This window comes from Brienomyrus brachyistius, chromosome 11 (genome assembly GCF_023856365.1).
Source record: "Brienomyrus brachyistius isolate T26 chromosome 11, BBRACH_0.4, whole genome shotgun sequence".
NCBI classification, from domain to species: Eukaryota; Metazoa; Chordata; class Actinopteri; order Osteoglossiformes; family Mormyridae; genus Brienomyrus; species Brienomyrus brachyistius.
The window spans coordinates 7970818-7993001 of record NC_064543.1 but is presented as its reverse complement, the minus strand read 5'-3'; the positions used below and the strand labels follow the sequence as shown (position 1 = coordinate 7993001).

The 22184-nt window shown below is 46.3% G+C and overlaps 1 protein-coding gene across 1 annotated transcript; it reads left to right on the top strand.

The window, feature by feature from the left end:
- Positions 1-257: 257 nt before the first annotated feature.
- Positions 258-20589, top strand: tmod2 (tropomodulin 2). The gene is made up of 10 exons (XM_049030811.1): positions 258-404; positions 5687-5876; positions 6213-6369; positions 15297-15419; positions 16321-16395; positions 16506-16636; positions 16731-16838; positions 17384-17527; positions 17614-17758; positions 18571-20589. Exons 2-10 carry the CDS (start codon positions 5751-5753, stop codon positions 18600-18602), a joined length of 1041 nt encoding a protein of 346 aa, XP_048886768.1. The 5' UTR covers positions 258-404; positions 5687-5750; the 3' UTR covers positions 18603-20589.
- Positions 20590-22184: the final 1595 nt, after the last annotated feature.

The window sequence follows — 22184 nt, the reverse complement described above, 5'->3', positions numbered from 1 at the left end:
GTACTATATCTCTATATTCACGATTTTATTACCTCTCCATAATTAGATATTCAACCACACGCTACGCTAATGATTCCCTTCGGAACAACAAGTCCCATAAACCATTGCACGATTGAGTCCACTTCCTGCATTTTTTGTGTTGCTGGTTGATGCTGAAAATGTCGAAGGCGGGATAGGCCACTTCCATTGGTGGATTTTATCGTCAGGCTATTCGACCTGTGACACGTGGTATTGTCCAGTTTCTGTCTTCCTGTGTTGCCGCCCTTGGGGTGAGACAGTGTGGGACTGAAGCTGTCGGAAATACAGCTCTACTATTAGTCTGGTACTTATTGCGACCAAAAGCAGAAAACGCGTATAATTGTTCACTGGTAACTCCTGATATCGCTTTGAAGCATTACAGTTTGGTAAGAAATAAGACATTTGCTAATAATTAGCAGTTGTTTTATCTATGGGTTTTTATAATAATTTATACAGATTGCCGCAGCTAGCTCGATATATACTTTGTATATGTTGTCTCATATAAACAGACGTAGGGAGATTATTTGGTTGGCTAATGCATTTAATTATGAAGTGAAGTAATACGTTATGAATTGCTTTCTGGTTAAGTGTACTGTGAAGTCTTCAAGTCGCGGTAAATGGGTTGGATCAGGAAATCAATGGGCGGCAATAATGACTGCACTACACAGCGCTGCTTGGTGTGCCTAAAACTGTCATCGTACATTTTTGGTCATCGTTATCCGTACCTTACCTTCAATTTTACCAGCTACAACTAGACATAAATAGGCTTTTTGCTAATCAACTGGTCGGTTTTCGGATCTTTAGCTAGGTCAACAGCTTAGAACACTCGAAGTTGAAATGTATGATTTGTCATCCGCAAATTATTTCCTAAGAACTACCACACACTGCAATGTCCTAACGTGCTGTTTTGGTTGTTGCCGTCAACTGCTATTCCGCTTTCTTCATATTATTATTATTATTATTATTATTATTATTATTATTATTGTTGTTGTTGTTTTATACACCGGCATGTCCAGTCGGGTGTAGGAAATACCTTGGCGGTGTCCTGCTAAAGAAACATGTGTTCCTAGCATATATATCTATTTTTAATTTAATTATCATTCTTGGTTGATCTGGTGATCTTTGGGGTGTGTGTCCACAATGCTTCACCGCATGCCGCATTCTGTCCCGTTTATTTTCATTTTTTTTGCGAACCCGGACCAGGCGCCTTATAAAACGCGAATGCGATAATTGTTTGTCAACAAATAGGCAAAACGAAATGAAAGGGCAAGTTGTGGTAAAGTATGTGCCAATCCCTTCCTGAGACACAGACCAGAAAACCCGATCGTCTGGATATATGACATTCATTGGCTAAACGGGGCTTGTTGCTTGCTTAAGTAATAGTAATTTTATGCATTTCTGCTAGTCCATCAATCAAGCTATAACTCAGATAACCACAGCCTTTTAAGTTAGTAAGTATGTGCAAAGTTAACGCGTGTTTAAAGGTAAAAAAGAAGGCTGTAAAGCGTTGACTGGTGATCTTATTAGAGAAGAAAATAGACAATCTGTTGTTATTTAGCTATTGTTTTTCCAGATCATATGTATTTTATTATATACAAAATATGAGGTCATAAATTGAATATTTTTATAAAGTATATTTCCTTTATAAAGGGTTAATGAAGCTGATGATTGTCTAATCACTCCTTGAATTCCATGTTCATTACACAAATGACATCTAGCTGTAAATAGTATGTCGGAAGTATAATAGGACTTTTTTTTATTTCAGTAGTTTGACGTTATCCTTGTTACAATTAGTGGAGCAGCTATTGTTTTGGCTTGAGTTCGGAGTGAGCTGTGGTTAAACTGGCGAGTATCTGTTTATACGAAGCACGTTCGGGGCGTTGCCGCTGTATTAGCATGACGTGATCCGGCGATTGCTATAGTCGCGTGTGTAAATATGGCATCATCTGTCAGAAGGCGTCATTTTGCAATCTTGCTCTGCTCTTTGTGCCACTGCGAGCACAGGGCTGAGCTTCAGAGCTTCTCCTCCAGGGGTGACCAGGTTGTCTGTATTTCTGGGAGAGGAGCTTCAGCGAAGGCTGGTAAAGACTTGCCTGGGAGGAGTGCTTCTGAGCTAACATCTAGGAGACCTAGGGGGAAACGGGGCCTGCGTGACTCACTGTTAAACAGCTGGAATGATTTCTTCATCTCGATTGCAGCGAGATAGAAACTAGAACTCAAGTTAAAGGAAGTTAATGCACCGCTGCCTCTGTAGATACTGCAGACACGGTGGCGTAGCTCATTGTCCACCTGACCTGGTTTACCAGAACATGTGAGAAGAAGATAGTCGAGTTTATTCTGTAGGGGTCTGAAGTCACCATAAATCCGGGTGTTAATGCTGGACGTTACTTTTAAAAAAATCCGGAAATCCTGGAGGCTATAGAGTCAGTGAGAAAGTGAGGATGAGGAGCATGAACTACCTTCCCTCCGGAGTTGGTTTTGGAGGCCCAAAGTCTAACCTAGATATAACCTAAAAGACTCTGCAGTCTTTTTTTCAGATAATATAACTCTCCCGTGCCCCCCCCTCTGAGTTCTGAATTACCTCATGTCTTATTATTATTACAAGGAGAGTGTTTTATTGGGGGGGGGGTTTCATGAGAAATCCTGTAGAAAACCAGCTAACAGGATTAATGTATGTGAAACTCAGTTAACACCATCCAGTTAGCAGTGTTGAGCACTTCTAGTCCAGAAGCTGTAGATCCAGACCAAGATTTTGTTTCTCCCAACCAGCTGAGTCCTCTGTGACTGTGACTCTTTATGTTCAACTGCTTGGTAGAAACAAAATCTCGGTCTGGATTTGTAGCTTCTGGATCTGAAACGCCCAACACTGCCAGTTGGTGTATATACACCTTGTTTCTTCTGTTATTATTAATATAATCATGTGTTTTATCTAGTGTTTCCTCATACTTTCATAGTGTCCTATGATCTCAGATAGCGATCAAGCTTAGTAACAGAATTTGGGACAGACAAAAATCACCCTGCTTAGAAGGCTGTTACAGCTGAGCCCTCTGTCATCTTGGATGTCTTGTGTTTGGCCTCCAAGCCTGGTAACTGAATGAAGTGTAGGCTGAGTGCATTGGCATGAGATACTGAACAGAACTGAACTCTGTTCAACCTCTTGCCCAGAGTCAGCGCAAACAGCTTGATCTCTTACCTTCTGACGCAGTTCAGCATCACCATTTTTCCCATCGACACAGCATGATCCGGCCAGTCTCTGGAGGTCATGCAACATGGATGTGGGGGTGGGTCTTGATCTTAGCCCAGAAGAGAAACTGGCTTCACCAGTCATTTGGATTTGTGATTCATATTTTTCTTCAAATATATATTTACTGTAACAGTTTTGTTTAAGTAAAATACCAGTCAAACATCTGGACACGCCAAGCCACCTACAAAGGAGAATGATAGAGTGTCGCATCACATGACCTGACCACCTGACGTAAACATAATGTCAATTTATCCTCAGATCCTTTCTAGAAAATTCTTGAATATGCATAACATATAAATAATCTGTTTATCAAGTACCAAGAGTATCAAAGGACTTAGATGAAATGTGACCTGTGAGCAGACCAAGTAGATTAGGACGGCCTAAATTCATCTGGCAAGTGGGGAGCGATCCATTTATATAGTGGGTCATGTTCGTAATTCTTGTCAGTTTTTAAACAGCTGATCATCTAAACGTTCTTGAAATACATTTAAGCACAGTTTTTAAAAGGTTAGCCTGTAATTTGCTTTGTTTTATTGTTGATTTAACCTCATGCGTTGGTTAATGAAGTGAAGTTAAAGGTCATGATTTGGTCGTTAGAAGTACCCATTCGTACGCATATGACCTTGTCTGGTTTTATATTCTAATTAAACAATTCCCAGAACTTAAAGGTTATTTGCTTGAATGGCTGTAAAACGGACTGTGGTTATGTAACTATTCAGTAATTGTGTGCAGTGCTGTTCCTTAATGGATGTGAGTGGAAACCAGTGTGTAAATGGAGACTCAGGACTGGGTTAGAGACAGTGAATGTCTTTTATTGTTCAATGAGTCAGTACAGCAGGTTTGAAATTAATGTCCTGAATTCACCATCTGTGCATTATTTGCTGATATCCATCCACTTTTTTTAAAGTAACTTAATATTCTTTCATACTTTAAAGAAGTGACATTTTAATACTTATTCTAGAACAGTCAAAAATCATATTATGCTTGGTGATAATAAAGGAATTGCACTTCTGTTTAATTTTTTGACCGCAGCTCTCTGATGCTGATGACATTTCCCAGCAATAGTCCGTTTCCCTTAATGCGAGTTGAGTATTAATGTCCGTTCAATTTGAATAATGCATGCAGACATGCTGCGTTCAGCTGCATTACCAGCCTTAAGAGTTTCCACCTCGAGCTGCCGGCTTCCCCAGGGTTCGCTCTGCAGTCTGTCTGCCGGCTTCCGCGAGAGCCCTTCTTCAGTGGATCAGGGATGGTCTGCTTTTGTCTTGAACACACACATCTGTTGTGCTCTACATGGAGATATGGAAAAATGAGGTCATACGTCGTGGGAGAGTGACACGCTGAACCGGTTTCTTTACCCACCCCAAATTGCAGCTTTTTTTAATAGCATTTTAAAGCACGTCTGCTTGAGCTGAAGGTACTTTGGTTATTGGTTCCGCGGGTGGTCTTCGTCTTCCTGCGTCAGGTGATATGCTGATAAGGAAACTCTGCACCTCTGCATCTTCATGTAGAGGGGACCCAGACACTGTTACAGCCCCACCACCCCCCCATTTTAAAAGCAGCTAAAAGCACTGTGTCTCTTTGGTGAGAGCGTTGCATGTCTGTCGGCTCTCTGGGATGGATGTGTCCTTTTAAACAAAGCACTAGTCTTTCCTGCAAGACTAGAATATTCTGAGTGTCTGTGAATGTGATAGAATAAGCCTATGTTCAGTTGAATTAAACGAAGGGTTATGTGATCATTTGACTTGTATGTAGGGCTGCATGATGTCACTTCATGATATAATTGCAATTATGTGGCACATGCACAATAATTGCCAGGGCTGACTGCCGAAGACATTTCTATGGATGCAGGCTTTTCGGTACTATATGGACATTTACTCACATCCACAATTTAGTAAGCAGATTAGTAATGTGCCCAAAGTATTAATGAGAGGCACATTGTAATACCCAAAAGTTAGTACTCAGTATAAATTCGACGTATCCTTATGTTAAATTTGGGTAGCGGAGCCACATGCTACTGTTTTGGTAAATCATGCAAGGAATAAGCACTGAAGCGGCGGTGAAGAAAGGGACAGATCAGCAGCCGCAGCATCTTTTAAAAGAGGAGATGTTGTGATTAAACAAGGTAAAAGGATGATGGTTGGCGACGCTACTTTTTGCAGTTTAAAGTCCGACGTTTAATAAACATAAGGATATGCTGAATTTAGTTTAATTTAGATTACTAACTTTTGGGTGTCACAATATGCTTCTCACGAAGTCCTACTTGTATGTCACCTGTACCTTAGAAAGACGAGGGATACCTGTAGGTTTCAGGGAGCCGGGGGCAGTAGAGATCTGTGACTGTTCCGTTTGATGGAACGATGCTGTAGTGAATATTGGTATTGATTGTATTGTGCATCAACTGTAATTCTTTCTGTGTCTTAGAGGCGGGACTGACTGGTGTGGAACCGCAAGACGGCCTCTTTTCCGGCAGACAACCTCTGTAGTCATGGCGCTGCCATTCAAGAAGGACTTGGAGAAGTACCGACAGATTGACGAAGATGAGATCCTCAACAAGCTCTCAGAAGAGGAGCTAAAGCAACTGGAATGCGCTCTGGAGGAGATGGACCCAGAGGTGAGAGTAAATGAGCTGATTCTGGTTAGGAGGCAGTGAAGGGTGCAGGGGCTTCCAGGAGGCAGTGAGCCCCCCCCCCCCCCATGACCCGTGGGTGGGGGCCTTCTGAATCTTGAGAAGCAGACCTTCATGCTGAATTATTAGCAAACACTATTTATTCAGATCTGTAATATGCACGTAACCGGAGAATGATCATTTTAGTGTGATCCCAGGTAGGTAGATTTCGGTGTAGAGGGAGTTTGATTAAAAATACTTTACAAAAGTAGGCCATTTAGCCAGTGATGGAAGGGTAAAAATATCATGAAAATAATATATCTAGCATTTGGTCTTTCACAGAATGCGCTGCTCCCAGCTGGCATGCGGCAGAAAGACCAAACCAGCAAAGCTGACACGGGTCCCTTCGACAGAGAAAAGCTGCTGACATACCTGGAGAAGGAGGCTATGGAGCACAAGGACCGGGACGATGTGGTCCCTTTCACTGGGGAGAAGAAAGGTGTGTCATTAATGAAATGTCCTCCTGGAGCGTGCAGTGCGATTTCACTTTGCTGGTATATTATGGGGTCGGAACTGGGTGTGCTCTCCACACTGCGCTGCCTGGGGCTGGGCTGGGTGTGCTCTCCACACTGCGCTGCCTGAGGCTGGGCCGGGCGAGCTCTGCGTGGGGTGGGGTTAGGAAAGTTCTCCACACTACAATATGTTGCCTGGGGCTGGGTCGGGCAAGTTCTCTACACTGCACTGCCTAGGGCTGGGCTGGACGAGCTCTCTGCACTGCGCTACGTGGGGCCGTGGGCGCGCTCTCTGTGCTGTGCAGGGTCCAGCCAGGCGAACTCTCTATGCTGCGTGGGGTGGGGCTGGGCTGGGCGAGCTCTCCACACTGCGCTGCCTGGAGCTAGGTCGGGTGAGCTCTCCACTCTTCGTTGCCTGGGGCTAGGCCGGGTGAGCTGTTTGTGCTGTGCGGGGCCAAGCCAGGCGAGCTCACCACGCTGTGTGGGGTGGGTTTAGGCAAGTTCTCCACACTACAGTATGTTGCCTGGGGCTGGGCCGGGCGAGCTCTACACACTGCACTGCCTAGGGCTGGGCTGGACGAGCTCTCTGCACTGCGCTGCGTGGGGCCGGGGGCGAGCTCTCTGTGCTGTGCAGTGTCTGGCCAGGCAAACTCTCTATGCTACGTAGGTCTAGATGAATCTGCTGTGCAGCATCAAGGCGCTGTTTGTGTGTTTTGGTGGCCATGGATCAGTGAGTCAATTTCTTGGGTGGAGGAGGCTGGTTTGGGTGGAGCCGTTACTAAAGACAGAGTGCTGGGTCAATCAAGGGTCACCGCCTGTCACACGGAGCATCAGTTTGGAGGCATGAGAACAACGAAACAGTGGTTTTTAGTTGGGGCCCCTGCTGTGGTTTTTCTATGTCTAACATTCCTGTACTGGTCTTCGTCATACTGGAAAGTAAAGCAGTCTGTATGGTTTGCATTGGTCTGTCTCAGGATTTGTGCCGTCCACAGCATCTTCAGTGGCTGCTGGGTTTGGCTTGTTGCGTCTGGTTTCTGCGATCAGAATGAACTGGAGGCGAGTCATGAGGCAGAGAGGCAGACGAGGCAGAGAGACAGTGAGGCAGAGAGACAGTGAGGCAGAGAGACAGACGAGGCAGACAAGGCAGAGAGACAGTGAGGCAGAGAGACAGTGAGGCAGAGAGACAGACGAGGCAGAGAGACAGACGAGGCAGACAAGACAGTGAGGCAGAGAGACAGTGAGGCAGAGAGACAGACAAGGTAGAGAGGCAGAGAGACAGTGAGGCAGAGAGACAGTGAGGCAGAGAGACAGACAAGGTAGAGAGGCAGTGAGGCAGACAAGGCAGAGAGACAGTGAGGCAGAGAGACAGTGAGGCAGAGAGACAGACAAGGTAGAGAGGCAGTGAGGCAGACAAGGCAGAGAGACAGACGAGGCAGAGAGACAGACGAGGCAGAGAGACAGTGAGGCAGAGAGACAGTGAGGCAGAGAGACAGTGAGGCAGAGAGACAGTGAGGCAGAGAGACAGTGAGGCAGAGAGACAGACGAGGCAGAGAGACAGACGAGGCAGAGAGACAGACGAGGCAGAGAGACAGACGAGGCAGAGAGACAGACGAGGCAGAGAGACAGTGAGGCAGAGAGACAGTGAGGCAGAGAGACAGTGAGGCAGAGAGACAGTGAGGCAGAGAGACAGTGAGGTAGAGAGACAGACGAGGCAGAGAGGCAGACGAGGCAGAGAGGCAGACGAGGCAGAGAGGCAGCTTAGGCTTTCCACGCTCTCTGTAAGCATAACTTGCGCTGTGGAGCACGGCGTAATGTCAGCTATCGGCCCCGACAAAGCTTAGAGAGCAACCAGGAAGAAGAACGGGCTCTGGGATTTTCAAAAGGAAACATTTCAGTTTTAAGCAGGTTCTGGCAGGCTGGTGCTTTTGCTGGAGGAAAGTGTATAGAACTGGCTCAAAACACTTCAGGTTCAACTTATCATTTCTCTGTCCAAAAATGTCAAATTGAAATATTTTGTTTTTCACCACAAATAAAGGATATTTCCTAAGCTTTTTGCCAACCTGTGCCTTGTCACCATGTGGTTCTAAAATTGGACTGTGATTATCCATTGAGAAAAATCCAGATTTCGACATTTTGACCAAAACTATTGGTCAGTTGCTCCCTAACGTTTTTCATAGAAGTCCACAAAAGCTTGAAAATGAAGTTTTCAGGAGAATTCCCATAATCGATGATGTGGAATAGTGTGGTCACCATTCAGCAGTACAGGGGCAACCCCAAAAGCCAAACCATTAAAAATGGATCTCCTCCATATGAATTGTTTATCCCTTATTTGGTATAGAATTAAAATATTCCAACTTACTAAATCTAATTACTATATCTAAGATTATCTGCCTGTGTGTACAAAGTTTAAGATGGAGTCTGTAGCTTTACATTATCCGATTTGTTCAGTTCTGTTCATTTACTTTCTCAGGAAGTTGTAAACTGTACTGTTTAAATTAAACAAAAAGTTCACTGTGAGACAAACTGGTAGCACTTCGGTAATCTGAGAGGGTCCTTACAGCAATTTGTAACCCGTTGTGTGTTCAGTCAGGAGGAATCAGCCGTTTACTCCCGTGACAGAGAGTGCAGGAGTGACAGGGAGTGCAGGAGTGACAGGGAGTGCAGGAGTGACAGGGAGTGCAGGAGTGACTGGGAGTTCAGGAGTGACAGAGGTGTGCCTACGGTGCCGCTGGGGTTACACTTATAAATATTAATAAATATGTAGCTTACTCTATCAGGCAGAGGGCCGGGCAGCTAGCTAGCCGAACTCGTGCATGGATGAAATGGCAAAATGCATCCTCGTCTTCAGCCAGTGTGATGTTATGATCCTTAGCAAATGCACGTCATTTCCAATAAATGCATCCATGGATTTCTTTAATATCTGCCTGCTTCCCAGACTGCTGTAAATGTACCTTTTTATTTATTTAAGCCGGCTAATGATCCTCTCAGTTTGCCAGCTGCTGCCTTTAGTACTTGGCTGCACTGCTTACTTGCAGCCAAATTGTCTGAGGCAGAAGCTGTTTAACTTGAAGTCCTTTAAAATGAGGGACCTCAAATCACAGGGGCTCTCCCCCCCTCCCCCCCCTCCTGTAACAGACTTTCCCCAGTGGCTGCATGGTTTGCAACTTCAGAGGCCTCGGGTGGTGTAATCGGGGGCAGTGATGGTCCAGGGTGGGGGTTGGGTGAGTTTGAAAGAAAAACCTTAAATCTCCCTGTTTTAAGAGTTTTCTGTTTGGAGGCCGTCCAAAGGAATTCCTCAGCCGTGAGCACTGCTCCCGTGGGGTATGAACAGGGGGCAGGCTGCACACGCTAGAGACGGCGAACATAGGCGTGACACAGTGCGTACCTCCGCTGCTCCGCCGGTGCGTTATTTTCCATGATATCAGGCTTGACGTGGTGGGACGGTCTCAGTGAGCTTCGACCTTGCAGAAAAGTGGCCGTTGGTGACGGAACAGTGATACCACAACCGTTCTGCTCAGTCCAGCCGACCCAGAGACGCGTAATTAATGCTGTTCTGAATCTCCTTAGATCCAGACCGGGGTGTCGAGGTACCCATTCCTGGAGGGGTGCAGGAGCAGGACAGCCTGCAGATACATCCCCATGTGTTAATACTGGGTAATTGTTTGTATGATTTGTGTTGGAAGTATCATAGAATTGGAAAGCCTTGTCCTTCCCTTATGATGAGATGCTGTGTTGTCATGCTTCAAGAGTACAGAGCGTAGGATGCGGAAATGGACCCGCAGAGGTTCTTAATGTGAGCCCTGTAGGTCCTTCCAGATGTTTCTGTCAGCTGCGCGTCTGGAAGCCGGAGGTGATCAGGCAGCCGCCAGTGAAACCTTTGAACCTGGGATGGAGTGTCCGGTGGGCTGGTGGGCTGGTGGGCCGGTGGGCTGGTGGGCCGGTTGGCTGCCGGGGGAAGTTCCTCTCCTGACGGCGAAAGCTGAAATGTGTTCGCGTGACTTACGGTTTTTTCATTACATTGTAGCCTTTCCATCCAGATCCATCCATCCACCTACCATTTAGAGCCACAACTGCACATGCATTTGTCTTGTACTGTTCGGTATGCACAATAAAAAGTGTGAATGCGTTTATTGACGCGGGCACAACCTAAATTCACATGTAGATGTTCACCACGGAAAAGATTATGCTAATTGTGACTGTGAGTTGGCTACAACCAGTAATAATCAGCAGTTTCAGAACACTTTAGTTTAGTTTCCCAGTAAGTTACACCAACACTGGAGAGAGCGGTTGATAAGACCAAGACTGTGACCTCTGTTACACCGAACTCGGATTTGTTGCTGGAAACGCAGCCAACATACAAACTTATTAGAGACGAGTGTGTGTGCGACCGGAGCCTCTGCAGATCAGCTTCCCTGCGGCATTTAGGGACTTTTACCAGGAAAGTTATGCCTGGCTAAAAACAAATACAGCTATAGGGGTGTTTATCAGCTGGCTGGCTGTCTGTCTGCCTGTCTGTGTCTGTGTCCGTCCGTCGGACTGTCTGTCCGTCCGTCCGTCCGTTAACCAGACTGAATTAACTGGTTGACTTTATCTATTGGTGACCTAGTGCTAGTGGTGCAGTTACTGCTCGCTAGTTCCCCAGGCCTGCTTCTCTTTCTGGAGCTGCGCTCCGGCCTCAGTGCAATCGCCAAGTGCCTGGGAGCCGCTTGGGCCATCTGGGCTCTCCTCAGGGCTGGGCTGCATCAGGGAGCCCCACAGGAAGAGCGCCGATAGCTGCAGGAGGGGCTGGGTCTCGCCGCGCCTGTCCCGTCGGCTGGGCCCCCATTACATGGCCTCTTCTGTGGAGGGAGAAGGGGTGGGGCCTGTTTCTCAAGTCTGTTGCAGCTGCACAATAGTTTTCTGGTTCTCCAGTTCATGATTGTGTTTTTGAGTGATAAACAGAACTGTCGGTTTCCATGGCAATGATTCCAAGGGTCACCATACCTGTGGGGACATCCTCACCTCTGTGAGATAAACATTTAAAATCCATTGCATTCCTTGGTGCTAATAGCAGCTTCATAAAAGTTTGAGTAGTTATGGAGAAATCTTTAAGTCTCGGCAGCTTAGTGTTTTTAGCGTAGTGCCGATAGTTACATGGGTGACCAAGGCTGGGGTACCTGTGACACAGGATGCTAGACTGGCACCATGTGACGGTTGATCAACGAAAAACAACAGAAAAATAAAAGTCGTAGGTTCCAGAAACTTTGATTGGTGGTAATGAAGGACTCATGGGTTGTCATTGGGAGGATGCTTAGTCAGGGGAACCAATCAGAAATGTGTATGTCGATCGAGGATAACCAATGAAATGTCCTGATTAATCAAGAGCTAATCAAACAATTATAAAGAGTTGTGTAAATCATGTAAACAGACACTATTCTCAGGATTGCAGTAGACTAATCGATCACAAAAGAACAAAAAAAACGAAAGAAACCAAAGATGTGCCTCATCATCATCCATCCATCCATCCATTTTCCAAACCGCTTATCCTATGGGGTCGCGGGGGGTCCGGAGCCTATCCCGGAAGCAATGGGCACGAGGCAGAGAACAACCCAGGATGGGGGGCCAGCCCATCGCAGGGCACACTCACACACCATTCACTCACACATGCACACCTATAGGCAATTTAGCGACTCCAATTAGCCTCAGCATGTTTTTGGACTGTGGGGGGAAACCGGAGTACCCGGAGGAAACCCCACGACGACATGGGGAGAACATGCAAACTCCACACACATGTGACCCAGGCGGAGACTCCCGGGTCCCCTCATCATCATTATTATTATAATTTTTTTTTTCTGTCGGTGACTTTGGAAGCTTGTGGATTTTAAGCCTCCACGCCCCGCTAGCATTTCAGAATCAGGATGGCGGAGAAAGACGCGTCCCCTCCCGAGTACAAAGACCCTCTTCCTGCGAGGGAGTTCTTTATCTCTGAATGAGCTCCGTCATTGTGATGTATTTGTTTTCCGGAGGGGCCTCGGGAGGTCGCCGTGGTGACGGTTCACTGGATGCTAACGGTGGGAACGCCGGGCTGGCGTGTCTGTCGAGGCAGCGGTGAGCTTCCTGATGCCGTGATTCTGTATTCGGGGGGGGGGGGGGGGCAGCTGTGAACTCCTGCGGGGGGCTCTGTTTGTACTACAGGGTCTGTAACTTACATGGCACATGGGCCAGAGGTCAGGGTTGGGCGTGGGGGGTAAATAAGCAGCTATATCCGGTACTCTCCCGTGCATTTTTTTGTCTGTCTCGCTCTGATTTTTGGGAAGGGGGGAGCAATTAAGGATATAGCATTTTTTTTCTTTGCCTTTTTTACATGCCGACATTATTAAAAATAATTATAAATCCACTCTGTTGTATTGGTCAACAGTCCTGCGTTATTGATCCCAAGTGGGAAATCTGGAAAACCTATACTCTCCAAGCCAGAATCACAGCAGCGACCTGAGGGGGGTGCAGCAGTCACGGCTGAGCAGGCCGCCCCCTTTGCAAAGCGAGGCCGCCCGACCTGTGGCTGGGGAGTATTTTGCTAGATACTTTCTCTGAAGATATTTGATGTCAGTATTTATGAATTTATCATTTCTTTTATTTCCCTGAAAGTGGAGCTGAAAATTCCTCATAATTTACTCATGCGAAAGATCATAATGCTGGAATGTGATGCATAACTATATAACTGTTTCTTTTGCAACCTATAAATTATGTAAAGATTCGTGTTTTGTTGCTTTTTAAAATTCTCTTGAAGTGATTACGATCGTTATCTATTCCTTTGAGCCTCCCGTGGAGACACTTTGGGAATCGGTGCTGATTTGGTCCAGTTAAGTATGTTTTAGGAATCCTATCCAGTGTAGAAGGTCAACGTGTTCTTTTCCAGCCAAGCTATCTGCCTATGGCGGATCAGAGTCTACCTTCACTGCGTTGTGTTGGGCGTCTTTGGTGAGGAGGTTCAAGGACTGGCTTGTTGCCTGCAGCAAGGAGGTTAGATCTCTAGGTTCCTCTAACTCTGCTCTACAGTGCCACCTGCTGTTCATCGGGCTTTGGTAATGAAATTGACAGCACACTCATCAAGCTGAAGGGTTTCTTGGCTTATATCATTCAATAACAACATGCATGACGGCATTACAGAATGCACCGTGGTGAAACTAAGAGCGGTGGGACAGGCGCTGCAGGTCTCATTGAAACCAGCACACCGAAGTGGTTTCACCCGCAGTGTGTTAAGAATCCTGCCAACTTGGCAGAAAGCGTGAACTGTAGCTGAGGGCACGCCTTGGCTTCTATGACTAATCTGAGCTGAAGAAGGCAAAGTATAGAGAGTTGTGTGTAATACACAACTGGATGTAACTAATCTAGGGTTGGAAAAAAAACAGAATAAAAATACATGCAGTTTTTATCCCATTTTAAAATCTGTGTTGTCGTGCTATAAAACAGGTCAGTATTGTTTAGCAATAGTACAGTTGTGTTGTGTTCTTGTTGCTTTTTGTGAATTATTCATTGCTGGAATGAGTGACTCATTTGCCTGGCTGTGAACACTGTAGTGTGGAATGGTGACATGCCCTGAAGCCTCTTTCCACTGTTTTGTTAAGTGGTTTCCTGATAAAGCTCTTTGGCAGACTGTTATAAGCTCTTTAAGGACGGAAGGACAGAAGGAAAGCACGGTCTGGGGGTCTAGTCGCTCTCCCTGAGCCCCCCCCCCCCCCCCCCCGAGAGCGAGCAGAGCCAAATAGTGAGTCTGACGATAAGAATGGCAGAAGATGTAAGTGAGGTGAAATGTACCTTTCAGAAAGGCGTGTGACGCTCTTGCTTACAGTGACAATGCATTATTGATGTGCACATTAGTCCCTATAGCACTGAACTGGGTCAAGGGCACCGCGTGACGCACGTGTGTGACCCCAATCTGCCCTCGGCATCAGACACTTTTACATCCCACACTAGCAGAATTTGTGGTTGTGCCTCATGTTCGATCCTTGTTGCTGGTGTCTGTAAGATCTGTCAAGCCACATCATGTCAATTGAAGAAACTGTTAATTGCCAATGTTAATCCTGCGTACAAGAGGCCTGTGAAACAGTGAGTGCATGCTGGGGTGTCAGCTGCATTAATGTTGGGTATGAGCGAGGCGGCAGTGGTTTGTCCAGGTGTGTCCTTGACAGCTGTGATAAGGGAATGCGTGGTTATAATGGGCGTAATCAATCATCCCTAACAGTGAGGACATTTCAGGAGATGCAGGTGAATGGACCAGGTTTGAAGGGCGTACAGGAAAATCAAGGGAAAATACAAGTTGTATTTGTGAATCATGAATGCAATTAACATGCATACATTTATTAAACTATATGCTTTATATATAAACTACTAAAGCAATAAACTATCATTGTGTATGCAATAGTTTTCGCCTACATTTTCTTTCCATTCTTGAGCTAAATTGTATTTTCTTGGACATTTACCTTAAGTTGAAAGATGCAGAAGGTCCCGTGTGGTGTGTCCGTGTCTTACTGTGAAACGCTGAATCTTGTGCCTCTGTGTTGTGAGATTTGTGCATGACACAGACGTGCAAAAGCCACTCCACCTTGGTGGTAATTACAAAATGAATAACCTTGTGTTTGAAATTAGGGCAGTATGTCAGTAAATAGCATCTTATTCAGATTTAATCATTTGCGGTTATGATTACGCTCAAGCTCCTGCTGTTTCTAGAGAGATGTGTGTGCCTAATTACCTTCACAGTCAGCTCGGGATGACATCACAAGAAAAAAATGTTTTGCCATAATTACATTATGGGGTTGCTCCTGAACGTGACATTTAATGTAATGTAATTTCATTTCATCGTGTGGAAATGGTGAAATAGTGTCAAATGTTTATCTGGGTGTCTTCCTGATCCTCTTTGCTGGTCTGGCTTTTCCAGGGAAGGTGTGGGTACCAAGACAAAAGCCTGTGGAAATGCGCAAAGAGGAAGTGACGACCCTTGACCCAGAACTGGAAGAAGCCCTTTCCAGTGCCACAGACACTGAGCTCTGTGACCTGGCAGGTAAAACAAACAACAAAAAGACAAACCTGTTAAGCTCTTTTGAGGGAGAACCGAAATGCAGAGCTTCAGTTAATTTTCGGGGGTCTTACTTTCACAAGCTGCGTAAGCGTTGGATTGTTAGACTTTACTGTCGACCACTGTGGATAATGCATCTTTTGTTTTGGTCGGTTATAATGCAGTTGTGTCTAGCTGCTGTTTTCAGCACTGTGGGTAAGAGAGAAACTAAAACAGCAGACTCTATTCAGTCCGTCTGACTCCCAAAGTCAGAGCCAGTAACAGAAGGTGTCCGCTCACAATCACCATGCCCTGTGTGACACTGCAGTTAGCAGTAGAATTAGGTCCTTTTCCCATGAAAGGTGCTTGGCATTGGGGATGTACCTAGTCTGTCTGAAAGGTAAAGTCATATAAATATCTTATCACTCAATGATGGTCATTTTTGCTGGTTCTGAATTGAGCTAGCCCTGGTTAAAAATGTTGCCCCCCCCCCACCCCGGTCACTGTTCTTAATGAATCTCAGGCTGAGAGTCCCTGAGTGAGCATGAAAAGTGGTTCCAGACGGCATCCATTGCTGCTGACGATTCAGCCCTGGATCCGTTTCAGGAGTTTCCATCTTAACAGGCAAATGGAGAAAATGGCAGCCGGGCCCATTATCCTCGCCTGTGTCAGTTTACTATCAGCGAAACTTGTAGCGATTTAATGTGAGGAATCGGCTTCCTTTTTGTTGGAGTGTGGGGACCACTCCGGCGCCCTTGCGAATCCCGCTCAGGAGAGCGGACGTCAGCCTCCGCTGCTTGCCGCTGTGGTTACAGGCTGAGCCGTGGGTCTTGAGCTGATTATGCATTGAGAACTTGACGGTTGTGTCCCGTGGTTGACTGACACGTCATGCCTTGTTGCGTTTCAGCGATCCTGGGTGTGCACACGCTGGTGACCAGCACGCAGAGCTACGATGGGAACGGCAGTAAAGAGGCCTACAGCAGTTAGTATCCGAGACCGGGGCCCACATTTCATTATTATTGTTGCCTGTATTAGACCTTCTGTGTTGTGAGTTGCAAACTTCTCGGTTCTGCTCCCCATGCCATCTGACAGACGTTGTTAAAGGAGAGAAGGTCAAGCCGATTTTCGATGAGCCGCCCAACCCCACGAACGTGGAGGAGACCCTGCAGAGGATCCGGTCCAACGATGCCCCTCTGACAGAGGTCAACCTGAACAACATCAAGGTGCTGTGCGGCAACTGTGGGGGATTTCGAATGGACAGAGACTGGCCCAGAAACCAAACTGGATCTCAATGTGCTTCTTTTCACCACCCCCCAGAATGTTCCTATTCCGACACTGAAGGACTTCGCCAAGGCGATGGAGAAGAACACACACGTGAAGAAGTTCAGCCTGGCAGCAACGCGCAGCAACGACCCCGTCGCTATGGTGAGCATCCTGGGCGAGGCCTTTCGAAAACGGACCCCTGAACAGCACTGAGCCTCTCACCTCCAGACTTCGATACCTGCCCCAGAGTGCCGTGTTTAGAGCTACATGATCTCCCACAGGATCCCTCTGACCTCTGGATGTGCCTCTTCCTCCCCCACAGGCTAATGATGTGGTTAAGTGGACTGATGTCTGTAAATTGCTTGTACTGTCTAAACTTATGTGTGCACCTTGTAACGGATAGGCCAAGCTCACTGTTACCAAGTATCAAATGTAGTATCTTTCATATTGCGAAACTCTAGTGATGGACAAAATGACACTTCATGAACCATTTGCTGTATTTTCTGACCCCACTAGATGGTGCTCTATGTTCAGAAAGGAGCTCAAATCATGTCCCAAAGTTTTGATGGACAAAATGACACTTCATGAACCAGTTGTTATATTTTTTGACCCCACTAGATGGTGCGCTTGGTTTTCTTCAATTTTTTTATCTCCTCCGTGACCCCATTTTTGTGCATCTAAGCATGTCTCTCGGCTGCTGTCCACAGGCCTTTGCCGACATGCTGAGAGAGAACAGGAGTCTGAAGAGTCTCAACTTAGAGTCCAACTTCATCACCAGCACAGGAATCCAGGCGCTGGTTGACGCTCTGCGGGATAACGACACGCTGACAGAGATCAAGATCGACAACCAGGTAGGGGGCGGCGGCCTTGCACCTAGGCGGCCCAGTGGGTCATCAACTCGGGCTGTAACACTCCCTCCTTCCTCTCGTCGCCATAGAGACAACAGCTGGGCACCAAGGCAGAAATGGAGATAGCCAAGATGCTGGAGAGCAACAGGAGCATCGTGAAGTTTGGGTACCACTTCACCCAGCAGGGCCCGAGAGCCAGGGCCGCTGCGGCCATCACCAAAAACAACGACTTGGGTAAGTACCGCCGGGTCCTGCCACGTGCAATGCAGCGGCGCCCCTCAGGGCTCCCGCTGGTGCCTGCTGCCTCTACATGAGTCGTTTATTTTCCACTGCTTTCATTCATTTCATATTCAATTCTCATGCTTCACATAAGGTCCTTACCGGCCTCAGCTGATGCGGTAATCTCTCTGTCTTCGAACCGGGCTGTGAAGCGAGTACTCCTCTCCTGAGTGGAGTGCCTGGCGCCTCCTTCGTAAAGACCTTTCCTATCAGTGCAGGCGGTCTGGCCTAAGATCGCAGTCTCTCTCCAAAGGTCTCCACACCTCCTGTCATATTATTTTTTTAATTGTGTTGGTGTTGGCGTCGTCTTTCCCATAACACCACGCTCCCTCCTTTGTTTCCTCCTTGTCTGTGCGTCCCTTACGTTTACAGCACATACCTTTATCCACACGCGGCCTGCTAAGCGAGTGTTCAATCTAACTGCATTTTAACTGGCTGTTTGCGCTTTCTGTGGACCTTGAACGTGAATTTGCCGTAGCACATGTGTCTGCACGTGTGCACACATGCAGTTTGGGTGTGCTGTAGTGATGGACAAAATGTCAGTTCATGAACCATTTGTTGTACTTTTTGACCCCACTAGATGGCACTATTGGTTTGCTTTGTGCCATTTTTTTAAACAGAGCTCTCCATCCAGTGGCGTCAAGAAATACAGTAAGCAGTTCATGAAGTGTCATTTTGTCCATCACTAATGCGCCGTGTGGGCATATCTTCCTTGGGACATCCACCAGGGCGGCGCTCTCATCTCCCATTTGTGCCGCTTTGTCCAGTCCGCAGGAAGCGAGTGGAGGGAGACGCATAGAGACCCAGTGCCCGCCCACCAAGTGCCAAAAGGTCCACTGTGGAATAGCTCCAGCTGTACTGCAAAGTCTCGTGCCAAAAGATGGGGCACAGCATCTTCAACGAGCACCTATCTGGGAAGAAGGGACATGACTGGAATAGCCCTCTCCATTAATGTCAATACTGGTGTTATTATTATAGTCATTGCTATTTTACGGTCCTTTAAAAAAAAGATAGTCTAGTGATTTTCGTTTGAGTTCCGTTTCTCTCTTACCTCTTGAATTGCAGTCGCCTCTCTCCTCTGAAAGAAAAGTAACCACAGTAAACACGGTAGTAACTGGCATCTCGCACAATTCCTCTGCGGTTTTCCTGCTCGAGAAAACCGACGTGAAAGTGCTGAAGCTCCCTAAGGCACGAAAGAAAAAAATACGTCTGAAAATTCACAAGGCAGCAAAGCGTAGGTTACGAAGAAAGCACGACGTTTATCGTCCTCGACGGCCACACATGCTCACACGCACTCATGGGTTTGTGATGTAATTAAGACCCAACAGCCCTGTCTGACAATGTTAATTGGCTCCGGAAGTGCATCACTGTTTAAAGAGAGCTGAGCATCACCTGCTCCCCATGGCCAGGTTAGGGTGCCAGTCATGGTGGCTACAGGAGGTGAAGAAAACACACACACACACACACACTATTGCACTGCCTTCATCATGCTGTGAATACATTCTCCCACTCACTGTGGGGTGGCTGGTGTCTTGCCTGTCTAGCTATGATGTGTGGGCAGCACAGCACTGTACTGTATAAAACATCCCTCTCAGCCACAGTATATAAATAACAGTAAAAAGTTATAGGAGTGTCCAAACAATTCTTTTTTTATTTTTTTTCCCCGCTCACCGTTCCGGGACATTCTAACCTCTGTTTTTATGATGCGTACAAAAGAGGATCTAGATCAGCAGCAGCAGCAGGCAATGTAATCTATGTTTTTCACCCTTGTTGAAGGTCTCTTTAAAAATCCCACAGTTTTAGAGACATCGGCCGTAAAATATCAACGCGAGGTCGGTTAATCTGGAAATTGCAGCTTTGTTGCTTTTTATAATGGCATGCCAAAGACCCCAGTTTTAACATTCACACCTCACTCCAAGACCCCGTTACTGTATTTCAACCTTTTATTGAACATATATAAATATATAAATATATATATATATATATAGACTTTTAAAAAAGCAGTCAAATGAGAATCTCTGTTTTTATCTCAAGTTCTGTGGGGAGCACAGTTGCCATGGTGTGAGTTGTGCTTCTACGGGAACGTTGTGTATCTGTGGTTCTGGCGTACCATGAACGATGTTGTATATTGTACGTTATACTCGGAAAATGTCCGCGGCCTTCTGATGCATTGGGTGAAATGTTCCACTCCAGTGCTCACCAAGCAGCTCTGACGTCCTGAAGTCGAAACCAAGGCCACTGGCATGTAATAAGCGGTGGACTCATTTCATAAGAGCTCACAGCATGTTGTACAGCATTTAAACACACAACTGGATTACATAAGCATCCCTCTGCATGCTTTATGGTTGGGCACTGGGACCAGGTCACTTGGGGAGTCCATTTTGTGTTCTCTGTGGCCCATTTGAACTCTTCATGTTTAACGAGTTTTAATTGTGCTTTTTTTTTTCAACTTTTTTTTGTAAACAAACCTTGATTCCGTCACGTTCAGGATGGTGTAATCAGACCTCCTGGTAATGGTTAGTACTATGTCCTGAAAACGTACTGGTCCTTGGTTCTGCGTGTGAATGCCCTGTGATGTTAGGTGTATTAAGAATATATCCATCTCTGGTGAAACAATTTTTGAGACTCGTTCTCTGACGTGAATGACTAAAGTTACTGCTGAGATTTTGCGTATGGGTATATTCCACGTCCGGACTTAAAAAGAGGAAATATTATTTACCACATAGTTCAATGGCACTGTTATTAAAATAAAACTTAACCAACAATAAATGTTTTTACATATCACAGTTCTGCATTTATTTTTATGGGATGTGTGTGACTGTGTGTTTCTCTGTAGCATTACCTGAATGTGACCTGAAATGCTTAGGGACAGATATCTAGGAGCCCTGATCTGATGGGCTAAGAGGGGGCAGCTCTGACATCAGCTTTTGTGTGAAAGACAGGGAGCTGAATGAAGAATCGAGCTCTCTACTGCTCCCTACCCTCTATTCAACATCACTGCATCACACTACTGCACAAGGCGACCAGCAAAGTCCAAGTTCATGTGCTGCTGAATGCAGAACGTGCTGGCGAGGGCCTAATTGAAGCCAGCTACTTTAATTTGTTTATATATGCCATTTGGATGATGTAATGACATGTGATTTATGTACAAACGAAAGTGTGCAAGCAGTTTTTTTTTTATTAACCAAACAAGCCGTTTTCTAGCCTTTGTCTGGCGTGTTTAATACTAAACAAAACTACAGTTCTGTTTTGCTTGTTACAGGCAAAAACAAAATCAGTGTTCAAACATACAGGTACATCAAATACAGGAAAATCAATGTATCTGCAGTAGTTTTTGTCCTGCTGCGATGGCATGACATAGAAAAGGGATTCTGTGGTTTTTGGCAGCTTCTGGAAGTAGGAATCATGGAATTACCCTTAGCAGCTCTCTCTCCAGATTGATCAATGGACAGATCTGATCTCCTCAGTCATTTGAAGCTGCTCCTTTAGAGCTAAATGCAGATAAGGTTTCCCTCTGTTCCAGAATTCAAAGGAACTTGGAAACTGGTGAGGTTGGACAAATGTGTTACTGGGCCGTTTGGGAATCACATTTCTTCTTCTGAGGTGTGATAGAAGCAAGCCCCCCCTTTCCTCGGCCGCAGGCTCTGGGTGTGAACCTTTGAGCGTTTGCCAGTGCCTCTCCACTCCTGCTGTCAAACCTCAGACAGATGACTCCAGTTTTGGCAGGTAAATCGGTGACATCATCAGAGGGCGGCAGTCATATGCCTAACAGAATGCGCGATTATACTGCTGGATCGGGTGACATCATCCCTAGAGCAGGGCAATGAAGTGATTAAGGATGTGGGGGAGCCTTTTTGTAGCTGCTCTGAGCACACATGGGTCTCCACAGTAAATTACCCACCATTGCAAACTGATCCGAACTATAAACTGCATTAGACAAAGGAACAAGTAAACGACCTGAAGGTAAACGCATCCCCCGGAGCGAGCGTGCGGAGGAGTCCACGCAGAAGTGGTTTACTACTGTAAACAGGACATCGCCACCCATATTTCCAAATTACAAGCTCTGCTTTTGTCCATCCTTCCATCTCTCCGTCCATTTTCCACCTCTTATCCAGGGTCGGGTCACTGGGGCAGCTGTCTAGGCAGCGATGCCCTGGCCACCTCCTCCAGCCCCACCGGGGGAATCCCAGGGCGTTCCCAGGCCAGTCGAGAGATATAATCTCTCCAGTGTGTCCTGGATCTGCCCCGGGGCTCCTCCTTCCGTCCTCTTCTTTTGTGATCATGTGCAGTGTGTGTTTTCTCGTACAGTGGGAGGTGCTGAAGATGCTGGCCAGGCACCAGTAACCCATTCCATTTGTACCAGTGAATTATCTCATTTTTG